General features: G+C 45.6%; 1 protein-coding gene across 1 annotated transcript; it reads right to left on the bottom strand.

The window, feature by feature from the left end:
- Positions 1–225: 225 nt before the first annotated feature.
- On the bottom strand, positions 226–27,348 carry PTAFR (platelet activating factor receptor). The gene is made up of 2 exons (XM_040229820.1): positions 26,989–27,348; positions 226–3,406 (listed from the first exon to the last, which is right to left on the bottom strand). Exon 2 carries the CDS (start codon positions 3,388–3,390, stop codon positions 2,332–2,334), a length of 1,059 nt encoding a protein of 352 aa, XP_040085754.1. The 5' UTR covers positions 3,391–3,406; positions 26,989–27,348; the 3' UTR covers positions 226–2,331.

Here is a 27,348-nt window from a genome sequence, read left to right on the forward strand (position 1 = left end):
ACCCCCGTGTGCTTTATATACATCACAGCTGTGTCTCCTAAAGTGTGCTGTGGAAGTCGTGGGGCACGTGAGGTGACTGTAGATAGGACGCCAAGAACATTTTGACTTTAATACTGACATTTTATGTTTATGTTTACCCTCTATGTGTGCCAGGTGGCATTCACCTTCATTTACAGTTTAGTTCTAAAGCAACCGTTTAAATAGGCGCAAGTTTTAAAAAGTGACTCAATCTAGAGAAAAATATTTATTGAGCAAAATGTACAGATGATGCATGGATCTTGCAAAATTCATGATATGGGTACACAAACGGATGAAATTCAAGAAACACTGCTTTAGCATACAAGTATTTATCTCCTTCAGAGCTCTTTCGGTTGCAAAGTAATCAATATTATCACTCATTCAAATGAACATGAGCAAAATAGGAGAGTGTATCCTAACAAGGGAATCTCACAAGGACCCAAAGGAAGTAGCGCAGATTGGAGCGTTGAGAAGGGCTGGACGTAGGCGGGGGGAGCCAGCCAGGGGTCCCCTCTGGTCTCTGCTTGACTCTGCACATCTCTTCTCTCTGAGCAAAGCTACTATCTCTACTACGTTCATGCAGATGCCTTCCCCACCCTGCTGTGCTGGCGGCACACACCTCACACGTGTAGATACACACACACTCGCAGCTCCAGAGTTTGTATGCATTCAGGGGAGTGGCCTGCAGAACCTGAAAGAGCATCCCTGAATTTTGCTGCTTATTCCCGAGCGAGAACCTGTCTGGCCCCACAAGAGCCAGACACTCACCTCTCATCCCCTGTTGGAAGATTTAGGGGGAACAAAGTCTCAAAAACAGAGAGACTCTGGGAGGAGCAGTCACCCTGACCAAGAGGTGTCTGGTCCTCCTAACGACTCTGAGGTAGGAAAGCCAGCTCACAGTCCTTTGGCAGGAAGTGACACAGCCACAGCTTGAACCTGGGTCTGTGTGACACCAAAGCTCAAATCCACTGTTCTGTTCACATGGTCGCCTCTGCTAAGTCCAGCCCGTGGTGACTGGGCCAAGCAGGTCACTGGCCCATTGAGAGGCATTGATCAAAATCAGCTCAGTGTGCCGGAATCCAGGATCCCAGCCTTGCAGGGACACTGGCTGGCAGGGAGGATGGTTTCTGGAAATTGAGGCAGGCTCCTCCAAGCCCCTAAGTCTGAGGCTACCGGGTTCACACTGCAGGTGCTCAGGGTGCGAGAGGAGGATCAGACATCCAAAGCTCCTCAAGAGACGTTTCTCCCTCTCTTCTGCACCCAGAGTTCAAAGTGCCTGCATGCCCTAGGGATTATCGTTGCTCCCCTCACCTCCTGGGAGCTAAATCAGAGGGGCCTTCCAGAAAGTGAGGCAGGGAGGGGAGATGACAGGCTCCTTCCACCCTGGAGGCCTTACCCACCCGCAGGCACTTCTCAGCCTGAGCGTTGTTTCCCATGGACGCCTCCAGGCATCACAGTGGCCTGGAGGGCCCCAATTTGGCTTTGGCGGGCCTTGCCTGCCCACAGTGGGTGGCTGCCTCACAGGAGTTACTTTCTCAGAGCTCCTTGTTGAGACAGACAGTGGAAGTGGCGGTTGAGTCTCTCCCGCTGCCCCAGAGCTGCCCCAGGCCGGTGGAAGAGACGCATCTGATTCAGGAGAAAGGCTCCCTGTCCTAGTTTTTGGTGCATGCATGTTGTATCTTCGCTGGTCACCACTCAGTAGAGGTTTATACATGAATTAGGAAGATGTTCCACCAAGCCAGGTGGAAGTGGCTCCCCTTCCACCTGGGACACTCCCCCAGGGACTGTTGCAAAGACCTTGTGCCCGTGAGTGGAGACTGGGTGGGATCTTCCTGGCTCAGAAGGCAATCCCGAACACAGTGCCATAGCCAGGGGAGCATCCCTTTCCCCAAACCCCTTCTCTGCCTTTTCAGTGATAACAGGAGTGGTGGGCCAAAACTGTGGGCCTGGCTCATTTGGGACTGCCACCTTGGTAGGGTGAACTGGGTGACTCAGGGTTTGCTCCCAAGGACTGCCCCCCTGGTCCTGACATCCCTTCCAGAGCCATCAGACTGGGATGACTCTGCCAGCCAAGGTTATATGGCATGTGTCCAAAGGTGTCTGAAGGGGTTCATTCAAGTTCTGAATTTCCCAGCGGTCTGGTTCTGTCAGCACCCCCACCTTCGTGAGGTAGCCTCCATACTTAACCGGCCACCAGTGCCCAGGGAGGAGGTGCCAGGACCACAGCAGACACCCCCTTCCCTCCCCCACCCCTCAGGTCAGTCGATGATGTCCATGGAGAAGAAGCCTCCGGGCCTGGCTCCAACAGTTAGACTAATATTTGAGGGATTTGATAGGGGCGTCTTTGAGCTGCATGACCACTTCCGTGCCTGTCTCCGAGGTGGCCCGGGAGCACTTCCGGCTCTCGCGCATGCTGTACAACTTCTCGGTGAGGTGCTTGCGGAACTTCTTGGTGAGGAAACAGTAGATAATGGGGTCTAAGACGCAGTTGGTACTAAGGAGGCAGAGGGTGACCTGATGCGCATCGTTAATCCCCTGGTGGAAGTCGGTGTCCTGGAAGCCCAGCTCGGCCAGGGTCCAGGGCAGCTGCACGAGGTGGTGGGGCACGAAACAGATGATGAACACAGCCAGGACCGTGCAGACCATCCAGAGCGCCCGGCGCTTGACCTCGGCGTTGCGCTGCATCTGCACCTGCTGCGTGAGCAGCGTGCGGATGATGACCAGGTTGCAAAAGAGGATGATGAGGAAGACGAGGAAGAAGCTGAACACCAGGAAGATGTGGATGATGAGGACTGGGACGCTGCCCTTCTCGTAATGTTCGAAGCAGCGTGTGATGTTGCCAGAGCCGGTCTTCTTGGGCTCCCTGTTGGTCGAGTCCAGGACGAAGAAGTAGGATGCTGCGCCCACAATGGACACCCAGATAATCAGGGACAGAAGGAAGCCACGCTTGCGGGTGGTAGCCTGAGCAGTCTTGATGGGCCTTGTCACTGCCTGGAAGCGGTTGTAAGTGATGACAGCCAGGAAGGCCACTGAGCAGTAGGTGTTAATGAAGAAGAAGCAGCCAGCCAGGTTGCACAGGAATTTGGGAAGAATCCAGTCGCCCTGGTTGTAGTAGTAGACGATCCACAGGGGCAGGGTGACCAGGAAGAGCAGGTCAGCCATGGTGAGGTTCACCATGAAGATCTTTATCTCGTTGAATTTCTTGGAAGGGTACAAGCGGGCGAAGACCCACAGCACGTAGCTGTTGGCAATGACCCCCAGCACAAAGACGATGCTGTAAAAAATTGGGAAGAGGGTGTATCGGAACTCGGAGTCCACACGAAAGGAATTATTTGGCTCCATCTCTATGGGCTGGAAGCGGTGGCTGGTCATAGGATCCTGCCTGTTCCTGAAAGACCACATAGGGATTCTGGTCAATGAAGGGCCAACATGGTACTATCTTATTCACTCTGTTTCAAGACTCCTGTTTTGCACATTTTAAAAACTCTAAAATTGATGGCATTTTCCAATTAATTGACAATGTTTTTTCTTCCTACATAAAATAATGGTGTGCTTTTAAAATGAATGGCCTCTGAGATTCAATAAAAATCAGTGGCAGTGGAGTTTCTTTTCTCTTGTTTCATTTTAAAACATATCTTTTTATTCTTGACCTCATTTTGACTTAAAGTTTTAGGTAATCTATTCCTGGTGATGAAATATATAAAATTTAAAATATTAATTTAAATTATAATGATTTTAATTTTCTGACAAAATTTGAATATTTTTGTATTGATGAAATTTTAGATAGAAATTTTGATGATAATGTGTTCTATGTTAAAAAAATAATTTACATGCTCATACAAAATCTGGAAAATACAGAAATGTAAATTAGGGTCACCCAGAGAATGAAATAGCGGCTATTTATTAGAAAGAACAAGTTGGATCTGATTGTACTGACATGGAAAGTTGTCCCTAGATAATATTATTAAGTAAAACAAAACAAAAAAAATTGGTATGAACAGCATTATATATGTGTATATGATGCAGAAAATGGTCTAGAATGATATACCTCAAAGTGCTGACAAGTAAGTAACTTCTAGGAAGGTGAGGTAGAGGTGGTGGGAAGGATATTTACTTTAAACTTTTTGTTTGTTTGAACTTTTTAGGAGTGTGTTTTGCTTTAGTAATTTTAAATTTTTAAATATCATCTTAAAATAAAAGTATAGTGGAGAAACCCAAAAGACATTGCTTTAACCAAGCAATCAGGAGCAGCATCATTGTTAGCAAAACATAGCAACACCAAGTACACCTGGTATGATGTACTGAAAAGCACACATCTCTTCAGTGGTACTTTTGTCAAAAAATGCAGAATCTCAATTTAGTCATGAGAAAACATCAGACAAACTTAAACTGTGTGACAATCCACAAAATAAATGATCAAAAGTGTCAACTTCCCTGGTGGTTCAGTGGCTAAGATGCCGCACTTCCAATGTAGGAGGCCTGGGTTTCATTGGTCAGGGAACTAGATCCCACATGCCACAACTAAGACCCAGTGCAGCCAAATAAAAAATAAGGTCATGAAAGACAAGGAAAGACTGAGGAGTCATCATAGATCAGAGGATACTAAAGAGACATAGGACAACTAAGTGAGACATGGGATCCTGGGTCGGTACCTGGGGGAAAAAGTCATTAGAGGAAAAACTGGTGAAGTTCAAATAAGGTCTATAATTTAGATATCTCGGTATCCATGTTCATGTCCTGGTTTCGATCACTGTACTGTAGTTTATGAATTGAGAATGTTGGGTGAAGTCCATACATGAGCTCTTTGTACTATTTTGCAACCTTCTTAAAGGCCTAAAATCATTTAAAAACAAAAAGTATTTTTTTAAGTATGGTTGATCCTTGGACAACACAGGTTTGAACTGTGTGGGTCCACTTATACATGGATTTTCAGGTTCGATGCATGATACTGGATGCTTGGGGCTGGTGCACTGGTAGGACACAGAGAGATGGTACGGGGAGGGAGGAGGGAGGGGGGTTCAGGATGGGGAACATGTGTGTACCTGTGGCGGATTCATGTTGATGTATGGCAAAACCAATACAATATTGTAAAGTAATTAACCTCCAATTAAAATAAATAAATTTATATTAAATATATAACAAAATAAAAAATTAAATACATACTACAATACCACACAATCCATGACTGGTTGAATCCACAGATATGGAATCCCATAAAGGGAAGGCTGACCAAAATTATAAGCAGATTTTCAATTGCAGGGAGTTGTTCAAGATTCAACTGTATATTAAAGAAGATTAAAGCTAGCCATAATCACACTAATCAAAGTCTGGTCCATTTTCAACAGTTCATCACTCCCATCCACTCTCCATCAAAACCAGTGTTTCCTCCCCGCTACTCTTGTTGCTCCTACTATGGAGCCATCACATAAGCCTGGAAGCCCCTCTGGTGTTTGTGTTGCAGCTGAGGGGATGGCATGGCAAGAGACTCCGCTGGGATTAAGCAAGGCCTGAAGCTCGTCATACATATTTCACAGTCCAGAGAAAAAAGCAGGGAACTGACAGCGAGAAGCAAGGAAGACAACACTTAGGAGCGGACTTCCCTGGCAATCCAGGAGTTGGGACTCCATGCTCTCAAATGCAGGGGGCACAGGTTCAATCCCTGGTCAGGGAAGTAGGATCCTGCACGCTGCCCCCCAAAAAAATGTAGGATCCTGCATGCTGCCCCTGCAAAAAACCAAAACACTTAGGAGTACCTCTTTTGAAGCCAGGCATTCTGCTCAGTGCTTCCACAGGCACTACTTCCTTCAAGTCTCACAAAATCCCTTTGAGATAGGAAGTAAAATCCCCATTTTACAGAGTATAGTGTGGTCATGTGACTTGTCCAAGGTCACACAGCATTACGGAATGGAGCCAGAATCTCAAATCTGGTTCATTCATACATTTATCCAACAAATCTCTCTGAGCTCCAACTGCATGTCAGGCTCACTGCTAAACACAGGAGAGGCAGGAGGGACAGGACAGACAGGACCATGCCCTCGGGGAACTTACAGCCTCACAGGGGAGACAGACAAAGGCAATGTAAACAAACTTAGTTGCTATGCAAAAAAAATGGGGTGTTGATATGAAGAAAAAAAGAGACCGACTTTGAAAGAAAGTGACACTTCTCTTGAGGCCTGAAAGAGGAGCCGAGGAAGAGTGCTCCAGGCAGAGCGATCTGTGTAGGTCTAGGACTAGGGCAGGAAAGAGTTTCAGGAACTGAAAAACACGGCCTGATGACCTGACGTCTGGCTGCAGTTCCACCTGCATCTCGTGCCACCTTCTCACCAGACTCCAGCCAAAACGGACTTCCCAGGTGGGTCTCCAAGCCCATCCAGAACTCTCCTGCCTGAGCCGGCTGCATGCACACCCACGCCCCTGCCTGGAACACTCTTCCGGATCCACATATACTTCCACCTGGCCAGCTCCAACTCTTGCTTCAGACCTTTGCTTCATTTCACTCCTTCACGGAGTTTCTCAGTGAGTTCCAGGTCAGGTCAGGTCCCATCTCAAAACTCCCTGTATTTCTTAAATCTTAGCTCGATTGTCATCATATTCTTGTTTGTATGATTGCTTCACCCTCTCCCACTTAACTGTGCGCAAAACAAGATCAAGGACTTTGTCTGTTCTACTCTATTCCCAGCACCATGAACCAATAAATAAAGAAGGGGCTTCCCATGGCTCAGTGGTAGAGAATCCACCTGCCAATGCAGGAGATCCCTGGTCTGGGAAGATCCCATTTGCCGTGGAGAAACTAAGCCCATGCACCACAATTACTGAGCCTGTGATCTAGAGCCTGTGCTCTGCAACAGAAGAAGCCAGAGCAATGAGAAGCCCGCACACCTCAACTAGAGAGTATCCTCTGCTCTCTGCAACTAGAGAAAAAACCGCGCAGAAACGAACATCCAGCACAGCCAAAAATAAAAAATAACTAAATTTAAAATTAAAAAAAGGACAGCCCAAAATAAAAAATAACTAAATTTAAAACCAAAAAAAAAAGGACAGCCAAAAATAAAAAATAACTAAATTTAAAACCAAAAAAAAAAAGGTTTAAAGAAATGGGTTAGCCTTGTTAATTACACCCACCCTTTAAGGAGCCCCAGAGCACTGGAAACACTTGAAGACATCTAGGACTACTTCCAGGTGAATTTAAAGAAATTCATGGTTGTAACTGGAATTTTGTTGATTGAGAAAATTTTTGTTCTTTGCTCCATTTAGTATGGTGGTGGTTTGTCTATGTTAGCTGAATAAATGTAGGTTCCATTATTCAAATACATCATTGTGATTCCTTTAAAAACAAAAAACTCACCCTCCAGTGAAATTGTGAATTACATAGTTGATTTGAATTACATAATTCTTTAAATTTCTACCACAGTACAGTTGATTCACAATGCTGTGTTAGTTCCAGGTGTGCAGTGAAGTGAATCAGTTTCACACATACATAAGTTGCTTCCTCAGCGGCAAATTGCTAGCTTCTACTCAGCTGGGAACTTTCCCACTCCTAAAGGTGACCTATCCTGCCAGTTTATTTCAAAGGTACAGGATAATAACTCACAAAGAGTGGTCCACGTAAATGAGGGACGAGAGAAAGCTTCCGGGGGATCCATGAGGTCAAAACGATCATCATAATAATACCAAGACAATATTTGTCCTTTTCACTGTGTTGACATTTGTGCTAATGTTACAAAAAGGGTGAATAAAACTGCTGATTCCTTAGCACCAATCAAGGCAGAGACACCAAACTGTCACAGGTGCCAATTCTTCACAGCCATGCATTCCATGTAAAAAAAAAAAAAGCCAATTTCACTTTTAAATGTCCTTGATAAAGAAAGGAAATTATTTTATTAAATCTTAAGTACACTTCTTTTATTTTAATTTTTTCATTTCTTAAAAGTTTTATTTTTTAATATTTTTCTTTTTTGGCTGCCCTGAATCTTAGTTGTGGCATGCCAGATCTTCGATCTTTAGTTCCGTCATTTGGAATCTTTATTTGAGGCATGTGGGATTTTTCGTTGCAGCACGTGGGATCCAGTTCCCCAACCAAGAATCTAATCTGGACCCCAGAGCTGGGAGCACTGTTAGCCACGGGACCACCAGGGAAGTCCCTACACATCTTGTTAATAATCTGTGTATCAGAATGGGAGACACGTAGGAAAATCACTGCTGCAAACTGGAATACAGTGGTTGTCTTCAGAAAAAGACCATTGTGCCACTGTTTGAGTTGTGAGCTGTTTTTCATATTACCATTATCACTTGAAAAAATGACTGGCAAGCTACAGTGTTTTCAGAGACCTGGGTATTTGGCAGACCTTTTCTCAAATACAAATAAAGTGAACTCGTCTCATCAAGGAAAACAAATGACGCGTTCTTGTTGCCGATGATAAAACTTGAACTTAACAAGAGAAAACTAGAAGTTTTGAAAAATTGTATCTGCCAGCATGAGGTTGACAGCTTTCCAACAGCTAAAGAATGTTCTGATGAGCTTCGTAGTTACATTAATAAATGCAATTTTTATACCTTATAATTGTTGTTCTTGTTTCATAGCTGAGTTGAGTCTGACTCTTGGCAACCCCATGGACTGCAATGCTCCAGGCTTCCCTGTCCTTCAAATACCTCATAATATAATGAAAGACCTATATATCTCAGTGAACCAATGTTTTCCAAAAGTGGAAAACATAATGTTTCCAAGTTACACAGAGGTAAAAGATTCAAAGGGCAAGATAGACCAACATATTGCAGTGCTAACAGATGACAAGGGACTTCCCTGGTGGTCCACTGGTTAAGAATCCACCTGCCGATGCAGGAGACACAGGTTTGGCTCCTGGTTTGGGAAGATCTGCAGAGCAACTAAACCCGTGTGCCACAACTTCAGAGCAGTGCCTACAGCCAGTGCTCTGCAACTAGAGAGAAGCCACTGCAAGGAGAAGCTCACGCACTGCAACTAGAGAAAGCCCACTCACAGCAACAAAGATCCAGTGTGGTTAAAAAGTTAATAAATAAATAAATAATGTTTTAAGACAGAATATCATCAATTAGTCTGAAAAAGTCCATTAAAATATTTCTCCCTTTACAAATTAACAGCTGTGGGAGGGCAGATTTTCTTCACATGCTTCAACCCAAACAGTGTATCACAATAGATTGAATGAGGAAGTGGCCGTGAGAACCCAGCTGTCTTCCACTGAACCCAACAGTAAAGAGATTAGAAAAGAAAAATGTGAATTAATGCTACTCTTCTCCCTAAATTGTTTACGTTTTGAAAACTTTAGTTACTTTCTACTCAAACTATGATTTATGTTAACATGAACTGAGTTTATTATTGGTTTCATATTTAATAACAAAATGTTTTAGAATGTCATTTTTGCTTTGGAATAGAATAAACATTGGGAGATATAACCCATGTAAACAAAAGTTCCCTGGAGCCCTCAATAATTTTGAAGAATATAAAGAGATCCTGAAATTAGAAAATTTGAAAATCGATGCTCCATCATGTCAGCTCCTCCTCCTTCCCCTCATTTCTGGTGAGCCTGAGATGCCCCTTCATCTGGGACTGCCCTTGTTTCTTTTTCCTGCTGGACAAAACCCTCATGCCTTAGGGGACCTTGTTCCTGGGGTCTGAGAGGCAGGGAGGCAGCCCACAGCTGGAGACTGGGCAGTGTGTGGTGCTCACTGTGGTTCTTTAAGGAAGCCACATCCCTAACCACCCCCCCAACCCCTCTCCCCAACCAAGTCCCTTTCTCTTCTTAGGTTTAGGCTCCAGTCCAGCAGGGTAGGGAAAACTCCAGAACAATCTTTCTCCAGGCAAAGGACTCCACCTAGGACACTCTCCTGGGCCCTGACCATGCCTGTCCAGGCCTGTTGAGGAAATCTTCTTCCCTCCCAGATCAGAATTAGAGTAAAGTCTGTGAGATGTTCACCTGGGTACAAAATTTAAGGGAGCACCAAAAACCTCAGTAATCCAGATAAATAACATTTTAACGCAATTTTAAAGAATCTAAATCGGTATTACTGAGTCTTCCTTTTTGCCTCAGACCCTAGTATGGCCCTGCCTGGCACTATTACGCAGACTTCATTTAAAATTTTGGTATTTTGTTCATCATGGATTTGGGGGGGGATGGGGTTTTGGGGGGCATTAACCAATTATTTTAAAAATACTCTCACCATGTGAACGGGGCATACCACCTCACAGCACAGCTCACCTATTCTGTCACTCACTCACACCTTCACTGGACAAGCTCACAGCTGGGCAGAGTCCTGAGGCCTCTGAAAGCAGACCTTGTCTCTGTCCTTCAGGGACTAACAGGACATTTTCAAGAGAGAAATGCAGAAATAGGTAAGTGATAACTGAAGGACAGGGAAGCCTGGCGCTCTGCAGTCCATGGGGTCACAAGGAATCGGACACAACTTAGTGACTGAACAAGTGTTATGGTGGAGGTTCTAGATGTCAAGGGTCATTCTGAGTGGTGCCCATGGCCCAGACTCAAGGGTCCAGAACAACTTCTGCTTAGGCTGAAGGAAGAGAAGGAGTTAGCCTGATGCAGCTGGGAGAGAGGAAGAGACCTGGAAGAAAGTAGAGAATGTGCCTTCTTCTCTGGGAACTTGAGAAGATCGGTTTGGCTAAAACTGGAGAAGGGAAAGGCTACCCACTCCAGTATTCTGGCCTGGAGAATTCCATGGACTGTATAGTCCACGGGGTTGCAAAGAGTCGGATACGACTGAGCGACTTGCACTTTCACTTTTCACTAAGGGGATGGGGTGGTGGTGAGGAGAGACAGGACCTACAAGGTAAGCATCATCAGTCTACTGAAGTAGGGTCTTGAATTTTAGGCTAAAGGAGTTTGTATGTGATTCTGCAGAAAACGGGGAGTCATTGACGTACGTAGCATTTTGTGTTTACGGAAGATGACTGAGCATTGTGTTGATCAGTCATTAAGTCTTGTCTGACTCTTTGCAACCCCATGGACTGCAGCACACCAGGCTCCCCTGTCCTTCACTAACTCCTGCGGTTTGCTCAAATTCACATCCATTGAGTCAGGGATGTTATCCAACCATCTCATCCTCTGTTGCCCCCTTCTTCTCCTGCCCTCAATCTTTCCTAGAATCAGGGTCTTTTGCAGTGAGTCGGCTCTTCATATCAGATGGTCAAAGTACTGGAGCTTCAGCTTCAGCATCAGTTCTTCTAATGAATATTCAAGTTTGATTTCCTTTAGGATTGACTGATTTGATCTCCTCGCAGTCCAAGAGCCTCTCAAGAGTCTTCTCCAGCACCACAGTTTGAAAGCATCAGTTCTTCGGTGCTCAGTATTCTTCACGGTCCAACTCTCACATTCATTCGACTATTGTGTACAGAACAAACTGGAAGGGCTTCAGGTCAGAGGCAGAGAGATGGCGAAAAAGATCACTGCAATTGTCTGGAGAGCTGGAGGAGGCTTGGACCATGGCAGACCATAGGGAAATGGATGGCTGTGAGAATGATTTGGAGGTAGAATGGACAGAACTTAGTGATGCAAGGGACAGTGGTTGAGAGAAAGGGAGGAGACATGAATGGCCATGTTTCTGACCCAGATGATTAGAGCTGGGTAGTGTCTGTCTTCACAGAGATGACACTGAAGAGGAAGAGTGTGGGGGTAGGGAGGAGGAATTCCATGGGGGACATGTCACAGGTAGAGAGCCTAGGAAACACCCAGGAGGATCCTGAAGAGCCCAGTGTCAAAATAGAAGTCAGAGGAGGAGGGAAAATCTAGGAAGGAAGTAGGGACAGGATGGTCAAGAGACAGGAGGAGGACCAAGGGACGACCACACTGGAGTCCTCACGTGAAGAAAGTTTCGAGAGTGTGGGGAAAGTGGCCAATGGTGTGAAAAGCCACAGCAAGATCCAGTACAGTGCAGACAAGAAAGCAAGCATTGCACAGGGCCACTCGGAAATCTATGCCGTGTGATCAGAGGGAGAGCGGTTTCCTAAGCACGAGTTGAGGAGTGAATGAGAGGCGAGGAAGTAGAGTATCAAATTCTCGTTCAAGAATCTGAGCTGAGCAAATAAATGCTGTGTGTGGGCCTTGTGTGTATCCTGATTTAAACAAACTATGAAAAAATATTTGCTAGATAACTAGAACTCCAATACAAAGTATTGGATGGAATTAAGAAACTGATGCTGGGAATTCCCTAACAGTCCAGTGGTTAGGATTCCGCACTGGTCAGGGAACTAAGCTCCCTCAAATTGCACAGCACAGCCAAAAAAAGAAAAGAAACTGATGTTAATTTTGTGAGGTTGTAATTTAGATATATTGGTTATATATTTTTAGATTTTTTTTTTTTTTTTTTTTTTTGCCACACTGCCCAGCATTTGGGATCTTAGGTCACCAACCATGGATTGAACCCATCCCCACTATGGTGGAAGTTCATAGTCCTAACTCCTGGACCACCAGGGATGTCTCTAGTTTTAGATTTTAATTCCTGATCTATTATATACACAAACTAAAGTATTTATGCGAAGAGCCAACCCATTGGAAAAGACACTGATGCTGGGGAAGATTGAGGACAGGAGGAATAGGGGGTGACAGAAGATGAGATGGTTAGCTGGCATCACTGACTCAATGGACATGAGTTTGAACAAACTCTGGGAAACAGTGAAGGACAGGGAAACCTGGGGTGCTGCAGTCCATGAGGTCGCAAAGAGTCTGACACAACTTAGCAACTGAACAACAAAAAGAATTTACAGGTAGGATTATACAATATCTCAGTTTTGCTTAAAAATATTCCAGATAAAACACACCTGTGGGCTAATCTCATGTGAGAAGCATCTTCCCAGGAACCCAACTTGTGACAATGTGTACTTGGGTCTGTCCGACCCCAGATCCTTCCCAGTCCACGTGGCCCCACAGGAGGCCGAGCAGAAGTATGCCTCTTTCTTCCAGACACAGGGCCAGAATCAGTGTGGAAGTCTCAGGCGGACACCCTGCCTTTGCTCAGAGCCTCGTCCTTGGTGCCTCCAGTTCCCACCACCCAGACTCTTGCTACTTCGGCTGCTTTCCATCTAGTTCCAGGTCCCCAGGTGACGCCCACTCCTTTGGCCCTCATCCCGAATATGGTGCACAGAAGTCCCTTCACATCAACAGAACCCTTGAAATCACCCAAAATGTAACCGGTCAAGTCTCCTCGGGGTCTGGGACTCATCCATCCACACCTTCATTCCTGCTTCCCTCCCTCTCTCTGCCTGGTTGACTGCTGGTCATCCTTTAAGGCCTCTGTTCCTCCAGGGAGTTTTTCCTAGGCTTCCCTGACCCTATCATACCCTTCCCTCTCCCCCCAGGCCTGGTTAATGCCCATCCCCTGGACTCCCAAAACTCGCTGAAATTGCCTGTGTGCATCCTTCCAGCACTGGGCCATAGCTCCCAGAGGACCAAGACCATGTCCATTCATTCACCTGACACCCAACTGGGTGCCCAGCACTGTGCTGGGACATTGTGGGAATAAAACAGGCAAGATTCTTGCTCTTGAGGAGCTATACTCTAGACATGGAAAACAGACAAAAATAAGTAGAGAGATAAAAGAACAAGGTAATTTCAACTTGTGATATATTCAACAAAAGAAATAAAAAGCGTGACGTGATGATTATTGGATGGGGTCTACTTACAATAGAGTAACCAGGGAAGGCTTCTCAGAGGAGGTGACATATAAATGAAACCAAAGGCAGATCTACTGTGAGGCCAATGAAGCATAAACTTCAAGATCCCTTCCTAGGCCTTGAAGTTGTTCTTAGTTGTATATGAAGGCCTTGCTCTTAATTGTATATTTATAATTTAATATCTGTCATTTAAAGAAGGCCCCCCAAATTGTATAAACTTTAGAGTCTTACAAAATCTGTATCTTCTCATGGCTAAAATCTAAAAAATGAGAAGAAACAAGTCAGGAGAAAATGTAGATGAACAAATATATTCCAGGCATAGGGTATCATGTGCAAAGGGCCTGCAGTGGGAATAAATTCATCATACTCTAAGCCAAAAATAAAGGTGGCAGTTTCAAAGAACTGAAAGGTCAGTGTCTCCAGAGAAATGAGAAGAGTAGGGTAAAATGGGAAAGACTAGAAATCTCTTCAAGAAAATTGGAAATATCAAGGGAATATTTCATGCAAGGATGGGCACAATAAAGGACAGAAACAGTAAGGACCTAAGAGAAGCAGTAGAGATTAAGAAGTGGCAAGAATACACAGAAGAACTGTACAAAAAAGGTCTTAATAACCTGGATAACCATGTTGGTGTGGTCACTCACCTAAAGCCAGACATTCTGGAGTGTGAAGTGAAGTGGGCCTTAGGAAGCATTACTACAAAGCTAGTGGAGGTGATGGAATTCCAGTTGAGCTATTTCAAATCCTAAAAGATGATGCTATGAAAGTGCTGCCCTCAATATGCCAGCAAATTTGGAAAACTCAGCAACGGCCACAGGACTGGAATAGGTCAGTTTTCATTCCAGTCCCAAAGAAGGGCAATACCAAAGAATGTTCAAACTACCATTAAAATTGTGCTCATTTCACATGCTGGCAAGGTAATGTTCAAAATCCATCAAGTTAGGCTTCAACAGTACATAAACCAAGAATTTCCAGATGTACAAACTGGGTTTAGAAAAGGCAAAGGAACTAGAGATCAAACTGCCAACATTTGCTGGATCATAGAGAAAGCAAGGGAATTCCGAAAAAATATCTATTTTGCTTCATTGACTATGTGAAAACCTTTGACTGTGTGGATCACAACAAACTGTGGAAAATTCTTCATGAGATGGAAATACCAGACCACCTTACTTGTCTCCTGAAAAACCTGTATACAGGTCAAGAAGCAACAGTTAGAATCAGACATGGACTAACAGACTGGTTAAAAATTGGGAAAGGAGTAATCAAGGTTGAATATTGTCACCTTGCTTATTAACTTATATGCAGAGTACATCGTGTGAAATGCCAGTCTGGATGAAGCACAAGCTGGAGTCAAGGTTGCCAGGAGAATTATCAATAACCTCAGATATGCAGATGACACCATCCTTATGGAAGAAAGCGAAGAGGAACTAAAGAGCCTCTTGATGAAGGTGAAAGAGGAGAGTGAAAAAGATGGCTTAAAACTCAGCATTCAAAAAACTAAGATCATGGCCTCCAGTCCCATCACTTCATGGCAAATAGAAGGGGAAATAAGTGGAAACAGTGACAGATTTTATTTTCTTGGCCTCCAAAATCACTGTGGACAGTGACTGCAGCCATGAAATTAAAAGACACTTGCTCCCTGGAAGGAAAGCTGTAACAAATCTAGACAGCATATTAAAAAGCAGAAGCATCACTTTGCCAACAAAGGTCCATATAGTCAAAGCTATGGTTTTTCCAGTAGTCATGTACAGATGTGCAAGTTGGACTAATAAAGAAGGCTGAGTGCTGAAGAACTGATGCTTTCAAATTGTGCTGCTGGAGAAGACTCTTGAGAGTCCCTTGGACTGCAAGGAAATCAAACTAGTCAATCCTAAAGGAAATCAACACTTTAGGATTGAAATCAATATTCACTGGAAGGACTGAAGCTGAAGCTCCAATACTTTGACTACCTGATGCGAAGAGCCAACTGATTGGAAAAGACCCTGATGCTGGAAAAGATTGAAGGCAGGAGGAGAAGGGGATGACATAGGATGAGATGGTTGGATGGCACCACCGACTCAATGGTCATGAGTTTGAGCAAACTCCTGGAATTAGTGAAGCACACGGAAGCCTGGCACGCCACAGTTCGTGGGGTTGCAAAGAATCAGACATAACTTAGCAACTGAACAACAACAACAAGGATGAGCTCAGAGGGCAACAGACCCCAGATCTCTCTTATGCCACAGTAAGAAGTTTGGATTTTATTCTATAAGCACTGGAGGACTGCTGGACTATGTCAAGCAGATAAGCAGCATAATCCGACTCTCTCTGGCTGCTGGGCAGAGAATAAATGGTGAAGAACAAGTGTGGAAGCAGAGAAACTATTTCAGAGGCAAGAGATGGTAGTGACATGGACCAGAAAGTAGCATTTCCAATCCTTCTCTCTATCCCAGCACCCAACACAAACTTGACCAGAGGGGAACTTTTATTTTATTTATTTTTCAGTTGTGGCATGTGGTATCTAGTTCCCTGACCAGGGATGGAACTCGGGCCCCCTGCATTGGGAGCTCACATTCTTAGCCACTGGACCACCAGCGAAGTCCCCAGAGTAAGAGCCTGATAAACGTCTGTCTAGTAAACAAATATCTAGCAACCAATAAGATCAACTCTTGTGAGATGAGAGCTGAAAGAGGGCTGACCCAAGAAGATGGTGGAGGCCTATCTCTCCAGTAACTAAACAGCACAGTGGCTGCCGGCCCCTGAGAGCAGCCTCCAGAGAAGGCAGGGTGAGCCCTCTACAACCTCATGATGCAAATTGTGGTCCTTGCACCAGCAGTATTAGCATCAGCTGTGAGCTTTGTTAGACATGCAGAAGCTGACTCTACACCAGACTTGCTGTTACAACATCTATTTTAACAAGATTGCCCAGTGATTCATATGCACACTGAATTTTGAGCAGTACTATGCCTCAACACACTGCCAGCCACATATTTGCCCGTTCTAACACCTATGGCTCCGCCCTGCCCAGGACCAAGTGCAAGCTCCTTTCCCACCTCCTCTCTCACCAGCCTCTACTACCCCTTGCCCTCTACTCTAATCACACTGAATTTTTTTTTTCCTAATATGGTTGTATTAGGTCTTAGTTGCAGCATATGGGATCTTCACTGTGTCTTTTGGGATCCTCAGTTGTGGTGCACAAACTCTCTAGTTGCATCGCACAGGCTCAGTAGCTGCAGTGAGAGGGCTTAGTTGCTCCATGGCGTGTGGGATCTTAGTTCCCCAACCAAGGATCGAACCGGTGTTCCCTGCATTGCAAGGCAGATTCTTAACCACTGGACCACCAGGGAAGTCCCCACATTGAACTTCTTGCTGCTTCTCTAAAAACGATTTCTCCTCAGACCTCGGTGCCCTCACACATGCCACGGCCCCTCCCGAGAATGCCTTCTGCCTATCGCTTTACCCAGCAAAATCTACTCATCTTTGAAGATCTAATCTAAAGACGGCTTCCTTTGGAATGCTTTTTCTGATTGCCCCAGACAGAACGAGTTGCCGCCTTGCCTGGGTTGACATGGTACTGAGCACATTTCTCAGCATAACATGTTGTAAATATTGATTTCTGTGGCTGTTTCCTCACCAGGCTGAGAACTTTTTGAGGTTAGAGACTAGATCTTTTTAATCTCTTTTTTCTCAGTGTCAGCCACTGGGAACCGAATGCATGAATGACCATGCCCTGATGATTATTCAGAGGAAACTGGCATAAACAAAAGGTGTCCAGTCTCCCTGGGGGAGACATAGCAGATTTCGGAAAAGGCCTCTGCAGTCAAGAAGACCTGGGTTGTTACCTGACTCTGCCATTTGCTTACTGTGTGACCTTGGGCAAGTGACTTTACCTCTCTGAGCCTGGATTTCCTCATCTTCACAATCTTATAACCCTAACAAAAGTTCCAAAAATAAGCATGCAAAGTTGCCACAAATGGTCAGGACTTTCTCTCACTGTTGGCCCAATCACTTGGAGACATGGGGGTGGACTATGGGTCAGAGTCTCTAACATATTGCCTTTCCTGCCAGCTCCAGACACAGCATTGGGCTAATGCCAACAAAGCTTTCAACAACTCAGGAAGGGAATGAGCATTTAGAGGGAGAAGGAGGCGACTCTGAACCACCATCAGGGTCACCCTGATGGTTCAAGTCGAGGCAGCAAGCTCAGGCTCAACGTTTAGCTGAAGCTGGGCCAAGAGGGTATAAATATTCATGAAGACAAGAAGAATTCTACCATCTGTATCTCCCACCCTCTGCCCTGCAGACTATTCAGTCCCATCTCCCACTGGTACGAGTCTCATCTGCCTGCCAACAATCTGGCCCCTAGGGGACCTGAAGAAAGGGCTCCTGTCCTCAGCTGGACTGTCAGAGGGGAGGAACCACTGAGATCTGGGCAACAGGAAGTGTGTGCTGGGTACTTTCCCAGTGCAGACTGTGGGTTGGAAAGTTGTGTTTACCAGTCAGACTGGCCCCTAATACTGTGGCGCCATTTGGGGTCCAGAGTACAAGCGTCTAAATATTTATAAGCTAAAAATCAGTCATATCTAAGTTCATCCACATTCCATGCCTCAGCAACTCCTCACCATCCTGCAAGCCTGGGAGTGTGGGAGGAACCCAAACTCTGTGGGGGCACTCTTGCCTGGATTCAAGGACACCATGCTCTGTGGTGGACGATGTGACCGGGGGTGGGGGGAGCCACCCACCTAAGCTGAGGGCCTTGAGCATCGTTTACTAATTAAATGAACAGACACCTCTTACCCGTGATCATATTTCCTTCTCAAATCAGCCTCACAAAGTGAGTTTTACAAAATGCCCATTTTTCCAGGAAACGAAGTGAAGTCAGAGAATGAAACAGACTTGTCCACAGTCACACAACTGGGAAATGGCCAATGAGATTGTGAACTCCAAGGCCCAGCCTGTCTCTCCCAGGCCAAGAGGTGGCCCCGGCTGGAAGCAAACCACTCCGTGGCCAACTCCTCCACTCACAGACCTGTCCTATGGCCCGAGAGCAGGTGCTTCAGAGGCTGCAAGGACCCAGGAAGAGATGCCTTTGACCGGGGGCCCTGCTTTTCCCTCTGCTCCCCAAAGTGGGGAATTGAATGGGGCCATGGAAAGGAGAGTCCACTCTGTATCCATCTCACTCCTGCCAGGCAGCGGTGAAGTTGGAAGCAAATCCTGGTTCAAACACTAAACTCACTCCATGACTCTGGGTCTCTGTCTCCCTGTTGGTAGAATGAAGATTTTAAAAGGGGCCTAAGACTCTGTGTCAGTCTAGACGGGTGGGATGGGAAGGGAGATGGGAGGGAGGTTCAAAAGGGAGGGGATATATGTATACCTATGGTGGATTCATGTTAAGGTTTGACAGGAAACAGCAAAATTGTGTAAAGCAATTATCCTTCAATAAAAAAATAAATAAATAAAAGAAGAAGAAGATAAAATGGGCCTAAGAGAGAAGGAAATTAAGAAAACAATCCCAGGGACTTCCCTTGTATTCCAGGGGTAAAGAATTTGCTTGCCAATCTAGGGAACTGATTTCCATCCCTGGTCCGTGAAGATTCCACATGCCTCGAAGCAACTAAGCCCGTGTGCCACAGCTATTGAGCCTGTGCTCCAGTGCCCAGGAACCACAGCTGCTGAGCCCACGCACCCTAGAGCCTGCGCTCCGCAATAAGAGAAGCCACCGCAATGAGAGACCCACACGCTGCAACTCGAGAGTAGCCCGTGAAGCGACAAAGACCCAGCACAGCCAAAAATAAATAAGGAAAGAAATAAATAAAAATTGAAAAAAGAAAAGAGGAAGAAAACAATCCCACTGACAACAGCACCAAAAAGAATAAAATACTTAAAAATAAACTTAACCAAGGAGGCAAAAGACTTATACACTGAAGACTACAAAACGTTACTGAAAGGAATTAAAGAAGACACAAGTAAATGGGAAGACACACTATGTTTACGGATCAGAAGACTTAATATTGTTAAAATGTCCATGCTCCCCAAAGCGATCTACAGATTTAATGCCCTCTTAAAATCTCAGTGGCATTTTTTGTAGAAATAGAAAAAAATCCTAAAATTCATAAGAAATCTCAAAGTACCCACAACAGTCAAAACAGTCTTGAGAAAGAAGAACAAAGTTGGAGGCCTCACACTTCCTGATCTCAAAATATATTAGAAAGTACAATAATCAAAACAGGGTGGTATTGGCACAAAGATAGACATACAGAACAATGGGACAGAGTAGACAGCCCAGAAATGAATGCTCACATATATGGTCAAATGATCTCTGACAAGGGTGCCAAGACTACACAAGGGAAAGATAATCTCAACAAATGATATTTGGAAAACAGGATATTCACATGCAGAAGCAGGAAGGTGGACCCTTATCTCAAATCATATACAAAGTAACTCAAAGTGGGTTAAAGACCTAAACATTTAATACTGGAAAGTATAAAACTTCTAAAGGGAAAGCTTCATGACATTGGAATGGGCAATGATTACTTGGGTATGATACCAAAAGCAAGAAAAGCAAAAAGAGACATTTGGAACTGTATCAAACTTTAAAAGTTCTGTATACCAAAGGAAACAATCAACAGAGTAAAAGGCAACCTACAGATTTGTAGAAAATATTTGCAAATAATATACCAGATAAGGGGTTAATATCCAGGATATATAAAGAATCCTTACCACTCAATAATGACAACAACAACAACAAAAATTTTAAATGGGCAAGGGACTTGAAGAAACATTTCTCCAAAGACATAAAAGGCCAAGAAGCATAGGAAAAGCTAGGGAGAGAGGGATTGAGAGTTTGGGATTAGCAGGTGCTAATTATACAGAGAATAGATAAGCAACAAGGTCCTACTGGATGGCATGAGGAAATATATTCAATATCCTGGGATATACTGAGGGAAACAGAGGACAGTGAAAAAAATATCCTGTGATAAACTATAATGGAAAATAATATGGAAAAGACTATATATATATATATATATATGTATAACTGAATCACCGTGTGGTAGAGCAGCAATCAACACAATGTTATAAATCAACTATAACTCAATAAAATAAATTTGTTAAAAAATTGTCAAGGGGCAGGTGGGAAAAAAAGGCACATGAAAAGATGCTCCACATCACTAATCATCAGGGAAATGCAAATCAAAACTCCAACAAGATAGCACCTATTAGGACGGCCTCGATCATAAACACAGAAAATGACAAGTGTTAGTGAGGACGTGGAGACACTGGAACTCTTGTGCACTCACTGTTGGTGGGAATATAAGATGATGCAGTCACTATGGAAATTAGTATGAAGGTTCTTCAAAATATTAAAAATAGAACTATCATATGACCCAGACATCTCATTCCTGGGTGTATTTCTTTTTTTAAAAAAAAAAAGTGTAAACAAGATCTTGAAAAAATATTTATATACCCATGTTCACAGCAACACTAGTTACAATAGCCAGGAGGTAGGAGCAAATTAAATGTCCATCAACAGACAAATGGATAAACAAAATCTGGTAAAATACTAATATACATATAATGGAATACTATGCAGCCTAGAAAAGGAAAGAAATTCTGTCCTGAGCTACAACATGGATGACACTTGAGAATATTAATAAGTGAAATAAGCCAATCGCAAAAAAGACTGAATGATTCCACGTATATGAGGTTTTGAAAGTAATTAAACTAATAGAAACAGAAAGTAGAATATTGGTTGCCAGGGGCTGGAGGAAGAGAGAATCAGGGAGTTGATGTTCATCGGGCACAGAGATTCAATCATGCAAGACAAAAAAGTTCTACAGATCTGTGGTACAACGTGTATATAGTTAACAATACTTAAAAATTGTTAAGAGGGTAAATCCATCTTACATATTTTTATCACAAAGAATTTTAATGGGCCTCAGAAATGGCAGATTTGAAAATACATTGTATATTTTTAACTTGGAATCATATGGCTCAGCTTTTTCACTAACTTTGCAACAGTTAGTAAAAACTACTTCACCTCTCTGGACTTCATCTATAAAATGGGAACAATAACACATCTACCCTACAGAGCTTTCCATGAGCATCCAGTGAGACAGAAGATAGAAAGCATTTGGGAAAGGACGGTGGTTAAGATCACAGACTCTGGCGTCAGACAAACCTCCATTCAAACTCTGCCTCTGGTCACATCCTGGTTTCACGACCATAGTCAAGCTTATCATTCTCTGAGCCTCAGGTCCTTCCACTGTATATGGAGCTCATAATATTCCAAGCACATAGTTCCCAGCGTGATGCAAAGACTCAGTGAATAATGTAGTGCAGTTTCAGATACTCATGACCAACAGCTCTAAAAAGCTGTATTTACAGGAAGTCCAGGCAATCTGCTAATTAGATCAGATCAAATGTTTGTCAAAATAGCACCACTGTAATTGCAACTGCTCACATCAAGCTCATCTCAAGTTATATCCAGCTTGAAGCCGTTTAGATAAGACTTCCAGATATATCGTTAACCCTGAAGACCTCTCTGATGGTCCAGTGGCTAAGATTCTGCTCTCCCAATGCAGGAGGCACTGGTTTGATCCCTGGTCAAGGAACTCCCACATGTGGCAACCAGGAGTCTGCATGCCACAACTAAGACCCGGGGCAGCCAAATAAGTAACAAGAAATATATTTTAAAAAAGAAAACCCTGAAAACTTCGGGGAACCAGTCATATCATTTTATGGCAACTGGGGACAGTTGGCAAAATGCTACCAGCCAATCCTTAATGCTTTTGAACTGTGATGTTGGAGAAGACTCTTGAGAGTCCCTTGGACAGCAAGGAGACCAACCAGTCCATCCTAAAGGAAATAATCCTGAATATTCATTGGAAGGACTGATGCTGAAGCTGAAACTTCAATACTTTGGGCACCTGATGCAAAGAACTAACTCACTGGAAAAGACCCTGAAGCTGGGAAAGATTGAAGGCAGGAAAAGGGGATGACAGAGGATGAGATGGTTGGATGGCATCACTGACTCAATGGACATGGGTTTGGGTGGACTCCGGGAGTTGGTGATGGACAGGGAGGCCTGGCGTGCTACAGTCCATGGGGTCGCAAACAGATGGACACAATTGAGCGACTGAACTGAACTGAACTGAATCCTTGTCCAAGACAATTAATTTTACCTCCATGAGCCTCCGTTTACTCATCTGTAAAAAAAAAAATAAAACTAACCCTAACCCTATGTCATAAGGTTGTTGTAAAGATTGAATAGGAAATGCCTGATTCATAAGAAGAGCTCAATGAATGTTGGCTGTTAGTCATACTTCTCTACCCCAGAAGGAGTATGGGAACCACCTCTGGTTCCCATATCAGGTGTGGATATCGCTTTCCTTCCAGGCTGGGAACTCCCTGAGTATAGGGCCTCGGGCATTACACACACACACACACACAGAGTCACATTGTCCTTCATCCTTCACTTCCAAACCCTCTCACACCAGCCTCAGCCACTCCCAGCCCTTTGATTCCTGGAACCAGTAAAACACCATAGTTTAATCATTGCCCTTCTGTGAGTACTTAGTTTTCACATCTATCAAATGGAAATAATATCAACATTGACCTCACAATGTTGAGGTCAGTTGAGACTGAAGGCAGCTGAACCTCTAAAATCCTCAAGAAATAAGTTGCCACCCATTCTGGCCTCCTCTGACACTTGATACTTGTGCCCTGGCCTGCCCATGCCTTTGTGCCTCTGTTCATATCCTCCAAAAATTCCCCCCTCATGGAGTGGTTTCATTACCACTTGCCAAGGAAGCAGAGGGAGTTGAGGGGCAAAGGAAGGGAGCAAGTTTCCTGATCTCTGGGGAATTCTGCACTAGGCTCCCCATGGTTTCCAGTTCAAGGAGGCTAGCACCCCACTGGGCATGTTTATCAGTGAATGAACAGAGCTCCTTGTCTGGGGAGAGGTAGGGACAGGGTCTAGGGCCCCAGAGATGAGGGGTGGGAGGTGGCCTGGGTATCAAAGTTTCCCAGCTTTCTCTCTCATTTGGGGTCCAGCTGGTCCCAGGGATGTATATTACATTGATGAGACTCAGTCTCTGCTAGTCTCGACTCATCTGGCCTATGACATCCCCATGGAGCTGGGGGACCCTGAGCCTAGTCTGGGTCTCTCCTGGCTTCCAGATACGCAGATAGTATCTGTCTGTGAGTCACCCTCCCCACTCCTTGCCTCCTGGAAGTCAGCCGGGTCAAGGAGGGCAGAGAGGTGCTTCCTCCTCTGGGCTTCCGCAGCAAGGGCACACCCCTCCGTTATACCAGGAACCACTCTGACATCTGTGCAGGGCCTGGCCCGAGGGAAAACGAAGGGTACAGGGTGGAGGCCCTGCAGTCACACAGACCCCGATCTGCACCTGGCTTTGTTCTTTCCCAGCTGATCTTTGACCCTCAAAGCCTCTCTTCCTTCATTTGCAAAAAAGTGGTGACAATAAAACCTTCCTCACAGGGAAGCTATAAGTGCAAAATGAAGCAACTGCTACATCTGGTTATTGCTCAGTAATTGGGAGCTCCTCCCCAACCCTCAGGAAATGTTGCATGAATGAATGAGCAAACAAATCAGCCATGAACCAAAGCAGCCACCTCTCTTCCGTTAGAAGCAGCAACCAAGGTTGGATGAAGAGAAACATGAATCACGATTAGGAATTATGATCAGGGGACCTGGGCTCTGGCCTCAACCAAGCCCCTAACCATCTTGAGTGAGTCCTTCCCTAGCTTTGAACCTTGGGATCTTCATCTGCATGTGCCTCCCCCCAAAGCTGAAACATTGCTATGAAAAGCAAGATTGTTGGGAGTGAAAAAGGCTTTGGTAAACAGTCAAGAACTTAGGAAATCGAAACAGACTTTACAAACTGTGAAGGGCGCTGCACAAATTTTTGACACTCTTCTCATATCAGCCAGCTGAGCTCAACTCTAAACCTAGATCCTGAGGTTCCCCCTTCTATAGAAATAAACAGGTGGGGAGGGGCTACTAAATGATAGTTTTCCCCCCACAAATTCTCCTCCCCCTACATCTTACAGACATACACACACACACTGGCTCTGGATTCTCTTTGGCTGAAGACACAAGGGAAGAATGGAGTGCCAACCTCTCAGCTGGTTTTGTTGATGACCTTGCTTTGGGGAACTGTTGGGCTGGACAGGCCCACCTGTAGCTGGCCACACTCCAGGCACACATGGGAATACATACCCAGAGCCAGTTCTCCAGTCCACCCCACAGGCACACACGCACACACAAAGACATAGCAGAGGCTTCGCTCCCCTCCCACCATGCTGCCAAGGAACCCAAGAGCTGCTGATCAGACACATGGCTGCACGGGGGGCCCAGCAGATACCCTTCTGAGAACGGGCTCCACTCTGAAACCAGACACATTCTCCTGGGATCCATAAGGGGGCGTCCCCAGGCCAGAGCTCAGCTGGTGCCCTCTATATCCATGGGGAGGCAGAGACCAGGACGGGGAAGAAGGGACTTCACTGGAAAAGAAACAAGGGCGAGTTCGCAGGCGTAGGATAGGGAGGAAGAGGGCATTCCATAAAAGTCTTTCTATAAAAGGACAGAAAGAATCCCAGCCTCTCGTCACACCAGCCCCGGCTCCCATCAGTCCAGAGCAGAAACTCACTCCTGGAGGCCCATTTCGACATTACTACAGTAGACCATAGTCTATAGACTTCCCAGGGGGCGCTAGTGATAAAGAACTTGCCTGCGCGTGCAGGAGACAAAAGAGAGGTGAGTAGATCCCTGAAGGGGAAGATCCTGTGAAGAAGGAAGTGACAGCTCATCCCAGTATTCTTGTCCGGAGAATCCCACGGACAGAGGAGCCTGATGGGCTACAGTCCATGGGGTCGCAAAGAGTCAGACACGACTGAGCGACTTAGCCTACACACAGCAGAGACTGTGGCTTTCTTACCCAAACCTTCATTGGACAGATGGGGAAACTGAGACCCAGAGAAGAGAAAGGATTTGCCCCAAGTGACCGCAGAATCAGGAGGCAAGCTGGAACCAGATGCTGGACCTCAGGCTCACTGTCCATCCTCTTCCAGTGCAACACGCTACTTTCTCATTTCCTATTCAGTTCAGGTTCCAAGGCTGTATGACTTGCTAGACTCCACGTGAAGAGTAAGGATAAAATGAGGAACAAACAAATCCTCCTCCTTGAGTCATTTACAGTAAGAATAACAGCATCGGTACCAGCAGTAATACTGGCTCGTGTCTGCGCACCAGCTTACTATTGACAAAGCACTTTCCCACCAGCCTCTTACTGCATCCTCTCCCGCCAACGCACAGGTCAGTACTTAAACCCCAATATGCAAAGGAGGAAAGGGATGCTCCTGAATTGCCCAAGGTCCCAGCTCACAGGCAAGAGCTGATGCCAAAACCCCATTGCCGACCTCAGGCTCAGTCTCGTCTCTTTCAGGGCTTCCTTCCTTCACTGGGTAGTCAGTGCCTAAAGGCAAGGACGTCTCTTTCGTTTGTTTCCCTAGCGCCTACACACACACACACACACACACACACACACATACACACACACACCCATGCCAAGCACCTGGAACAGCTGTGTATTCAGTCAAGGGTTAAATCAGAGCTGCTTGAATACTCTGGGGAGCAACTCTGCAGGTTCCCTCATTCTTCACAAGTAAGCAAGAGTCTGAGCAGCAGCCTCCGTTCCCCACGCCCACATCTGACCTCCTGCCAGCAAAGGACTGGTGCTCCCAGCCTGTGCTCCGTCCCTACCACCTGCAACCTAATGGCGGGAACAGGCTGTGGGCCAGGACTCTTGTATCAGCAACCCTGTTATCTTCCTCATCATCCCCTCAGGAGAACCCAGCACCTAGTCAGTTCCTAGATACCCAGCCCGGTACTTGACCCTTTGCCTCCCGACCTTCCTGCTGGGGAGACGGCACTGGCCTCATTTGACACTCTAGGAAACTGAGGAGCAGGGCAGTGACGTGGCCAAGGCCACACAGCCACTGAAGCAGACAGCGCCCAGCCCCCCGAAATCTAGGCAGCCCCCCTCTCCCCACCACCTCCCAGGGAGGTCTCTGAGGTCACTTCAGAGCTGCCTTGACCTCAGAGAACCAGAGCAGGTAGCGGATTCCCTGGGAATGTCTAGTCACGAGGAATTCCTTCTAAATGAGAGCCTCTGGGTCTGGGGAAGATGCCAGAACTGTCCCTTAAAAACAGAAGCACACGTTTGCTCAGGCGGAGTCTAGGGGCAGGACTTTGATCTGCTGGGAACGCTATCACACACTTCCCCCCAGCCGGGGCAGGGCTGGGACCCCCTTACCTGTCCAGGGGCAGTGGCTGCCGCTGAGAGGTCTGAGCATGTCGGCAGCTGCGGGCTCTGTGCTGTCTGTAATTGCAGAAGTGAGGAAATAGCGTGCATCACTGCCAAGTCACCCCCAGGAGGAAATGCCGTGACCCCAGGGCCCCCCCAGCAGAGAGGACATGCCACAGAGCCTCGAGCTGGGTCACCCAGGCCCTGGGTGCCACTCGGAGGTTTTTTGCAGAATGAGGGGCAGAGTGGGGTGTGGGCAGTGGCCACCGGGAGAGAGTAAGGGAGAGTGGAGAGACACGCCGCCTAGCACAAGCGTGAGTGAGAGGAGCTGTGAGTGAGAAAGGAGAACGTGAGAGTCAAGGGAGAGGG

Source organism: Oryx dammah, unplaced genomic scaffold, assembly GCF_014754425.2.
Source record: "Oryx dammah isolate SB20612 unplaced genomic scaffold, SCBI_Odam_1.1 HiC_scaffold_27, whole genome shotgun sequence".
NCBI lineage: Eukaryota > Metazoa > Chordata > Mammalia > Artiodactyla > Bovidae > Oryx > Oryx dammah.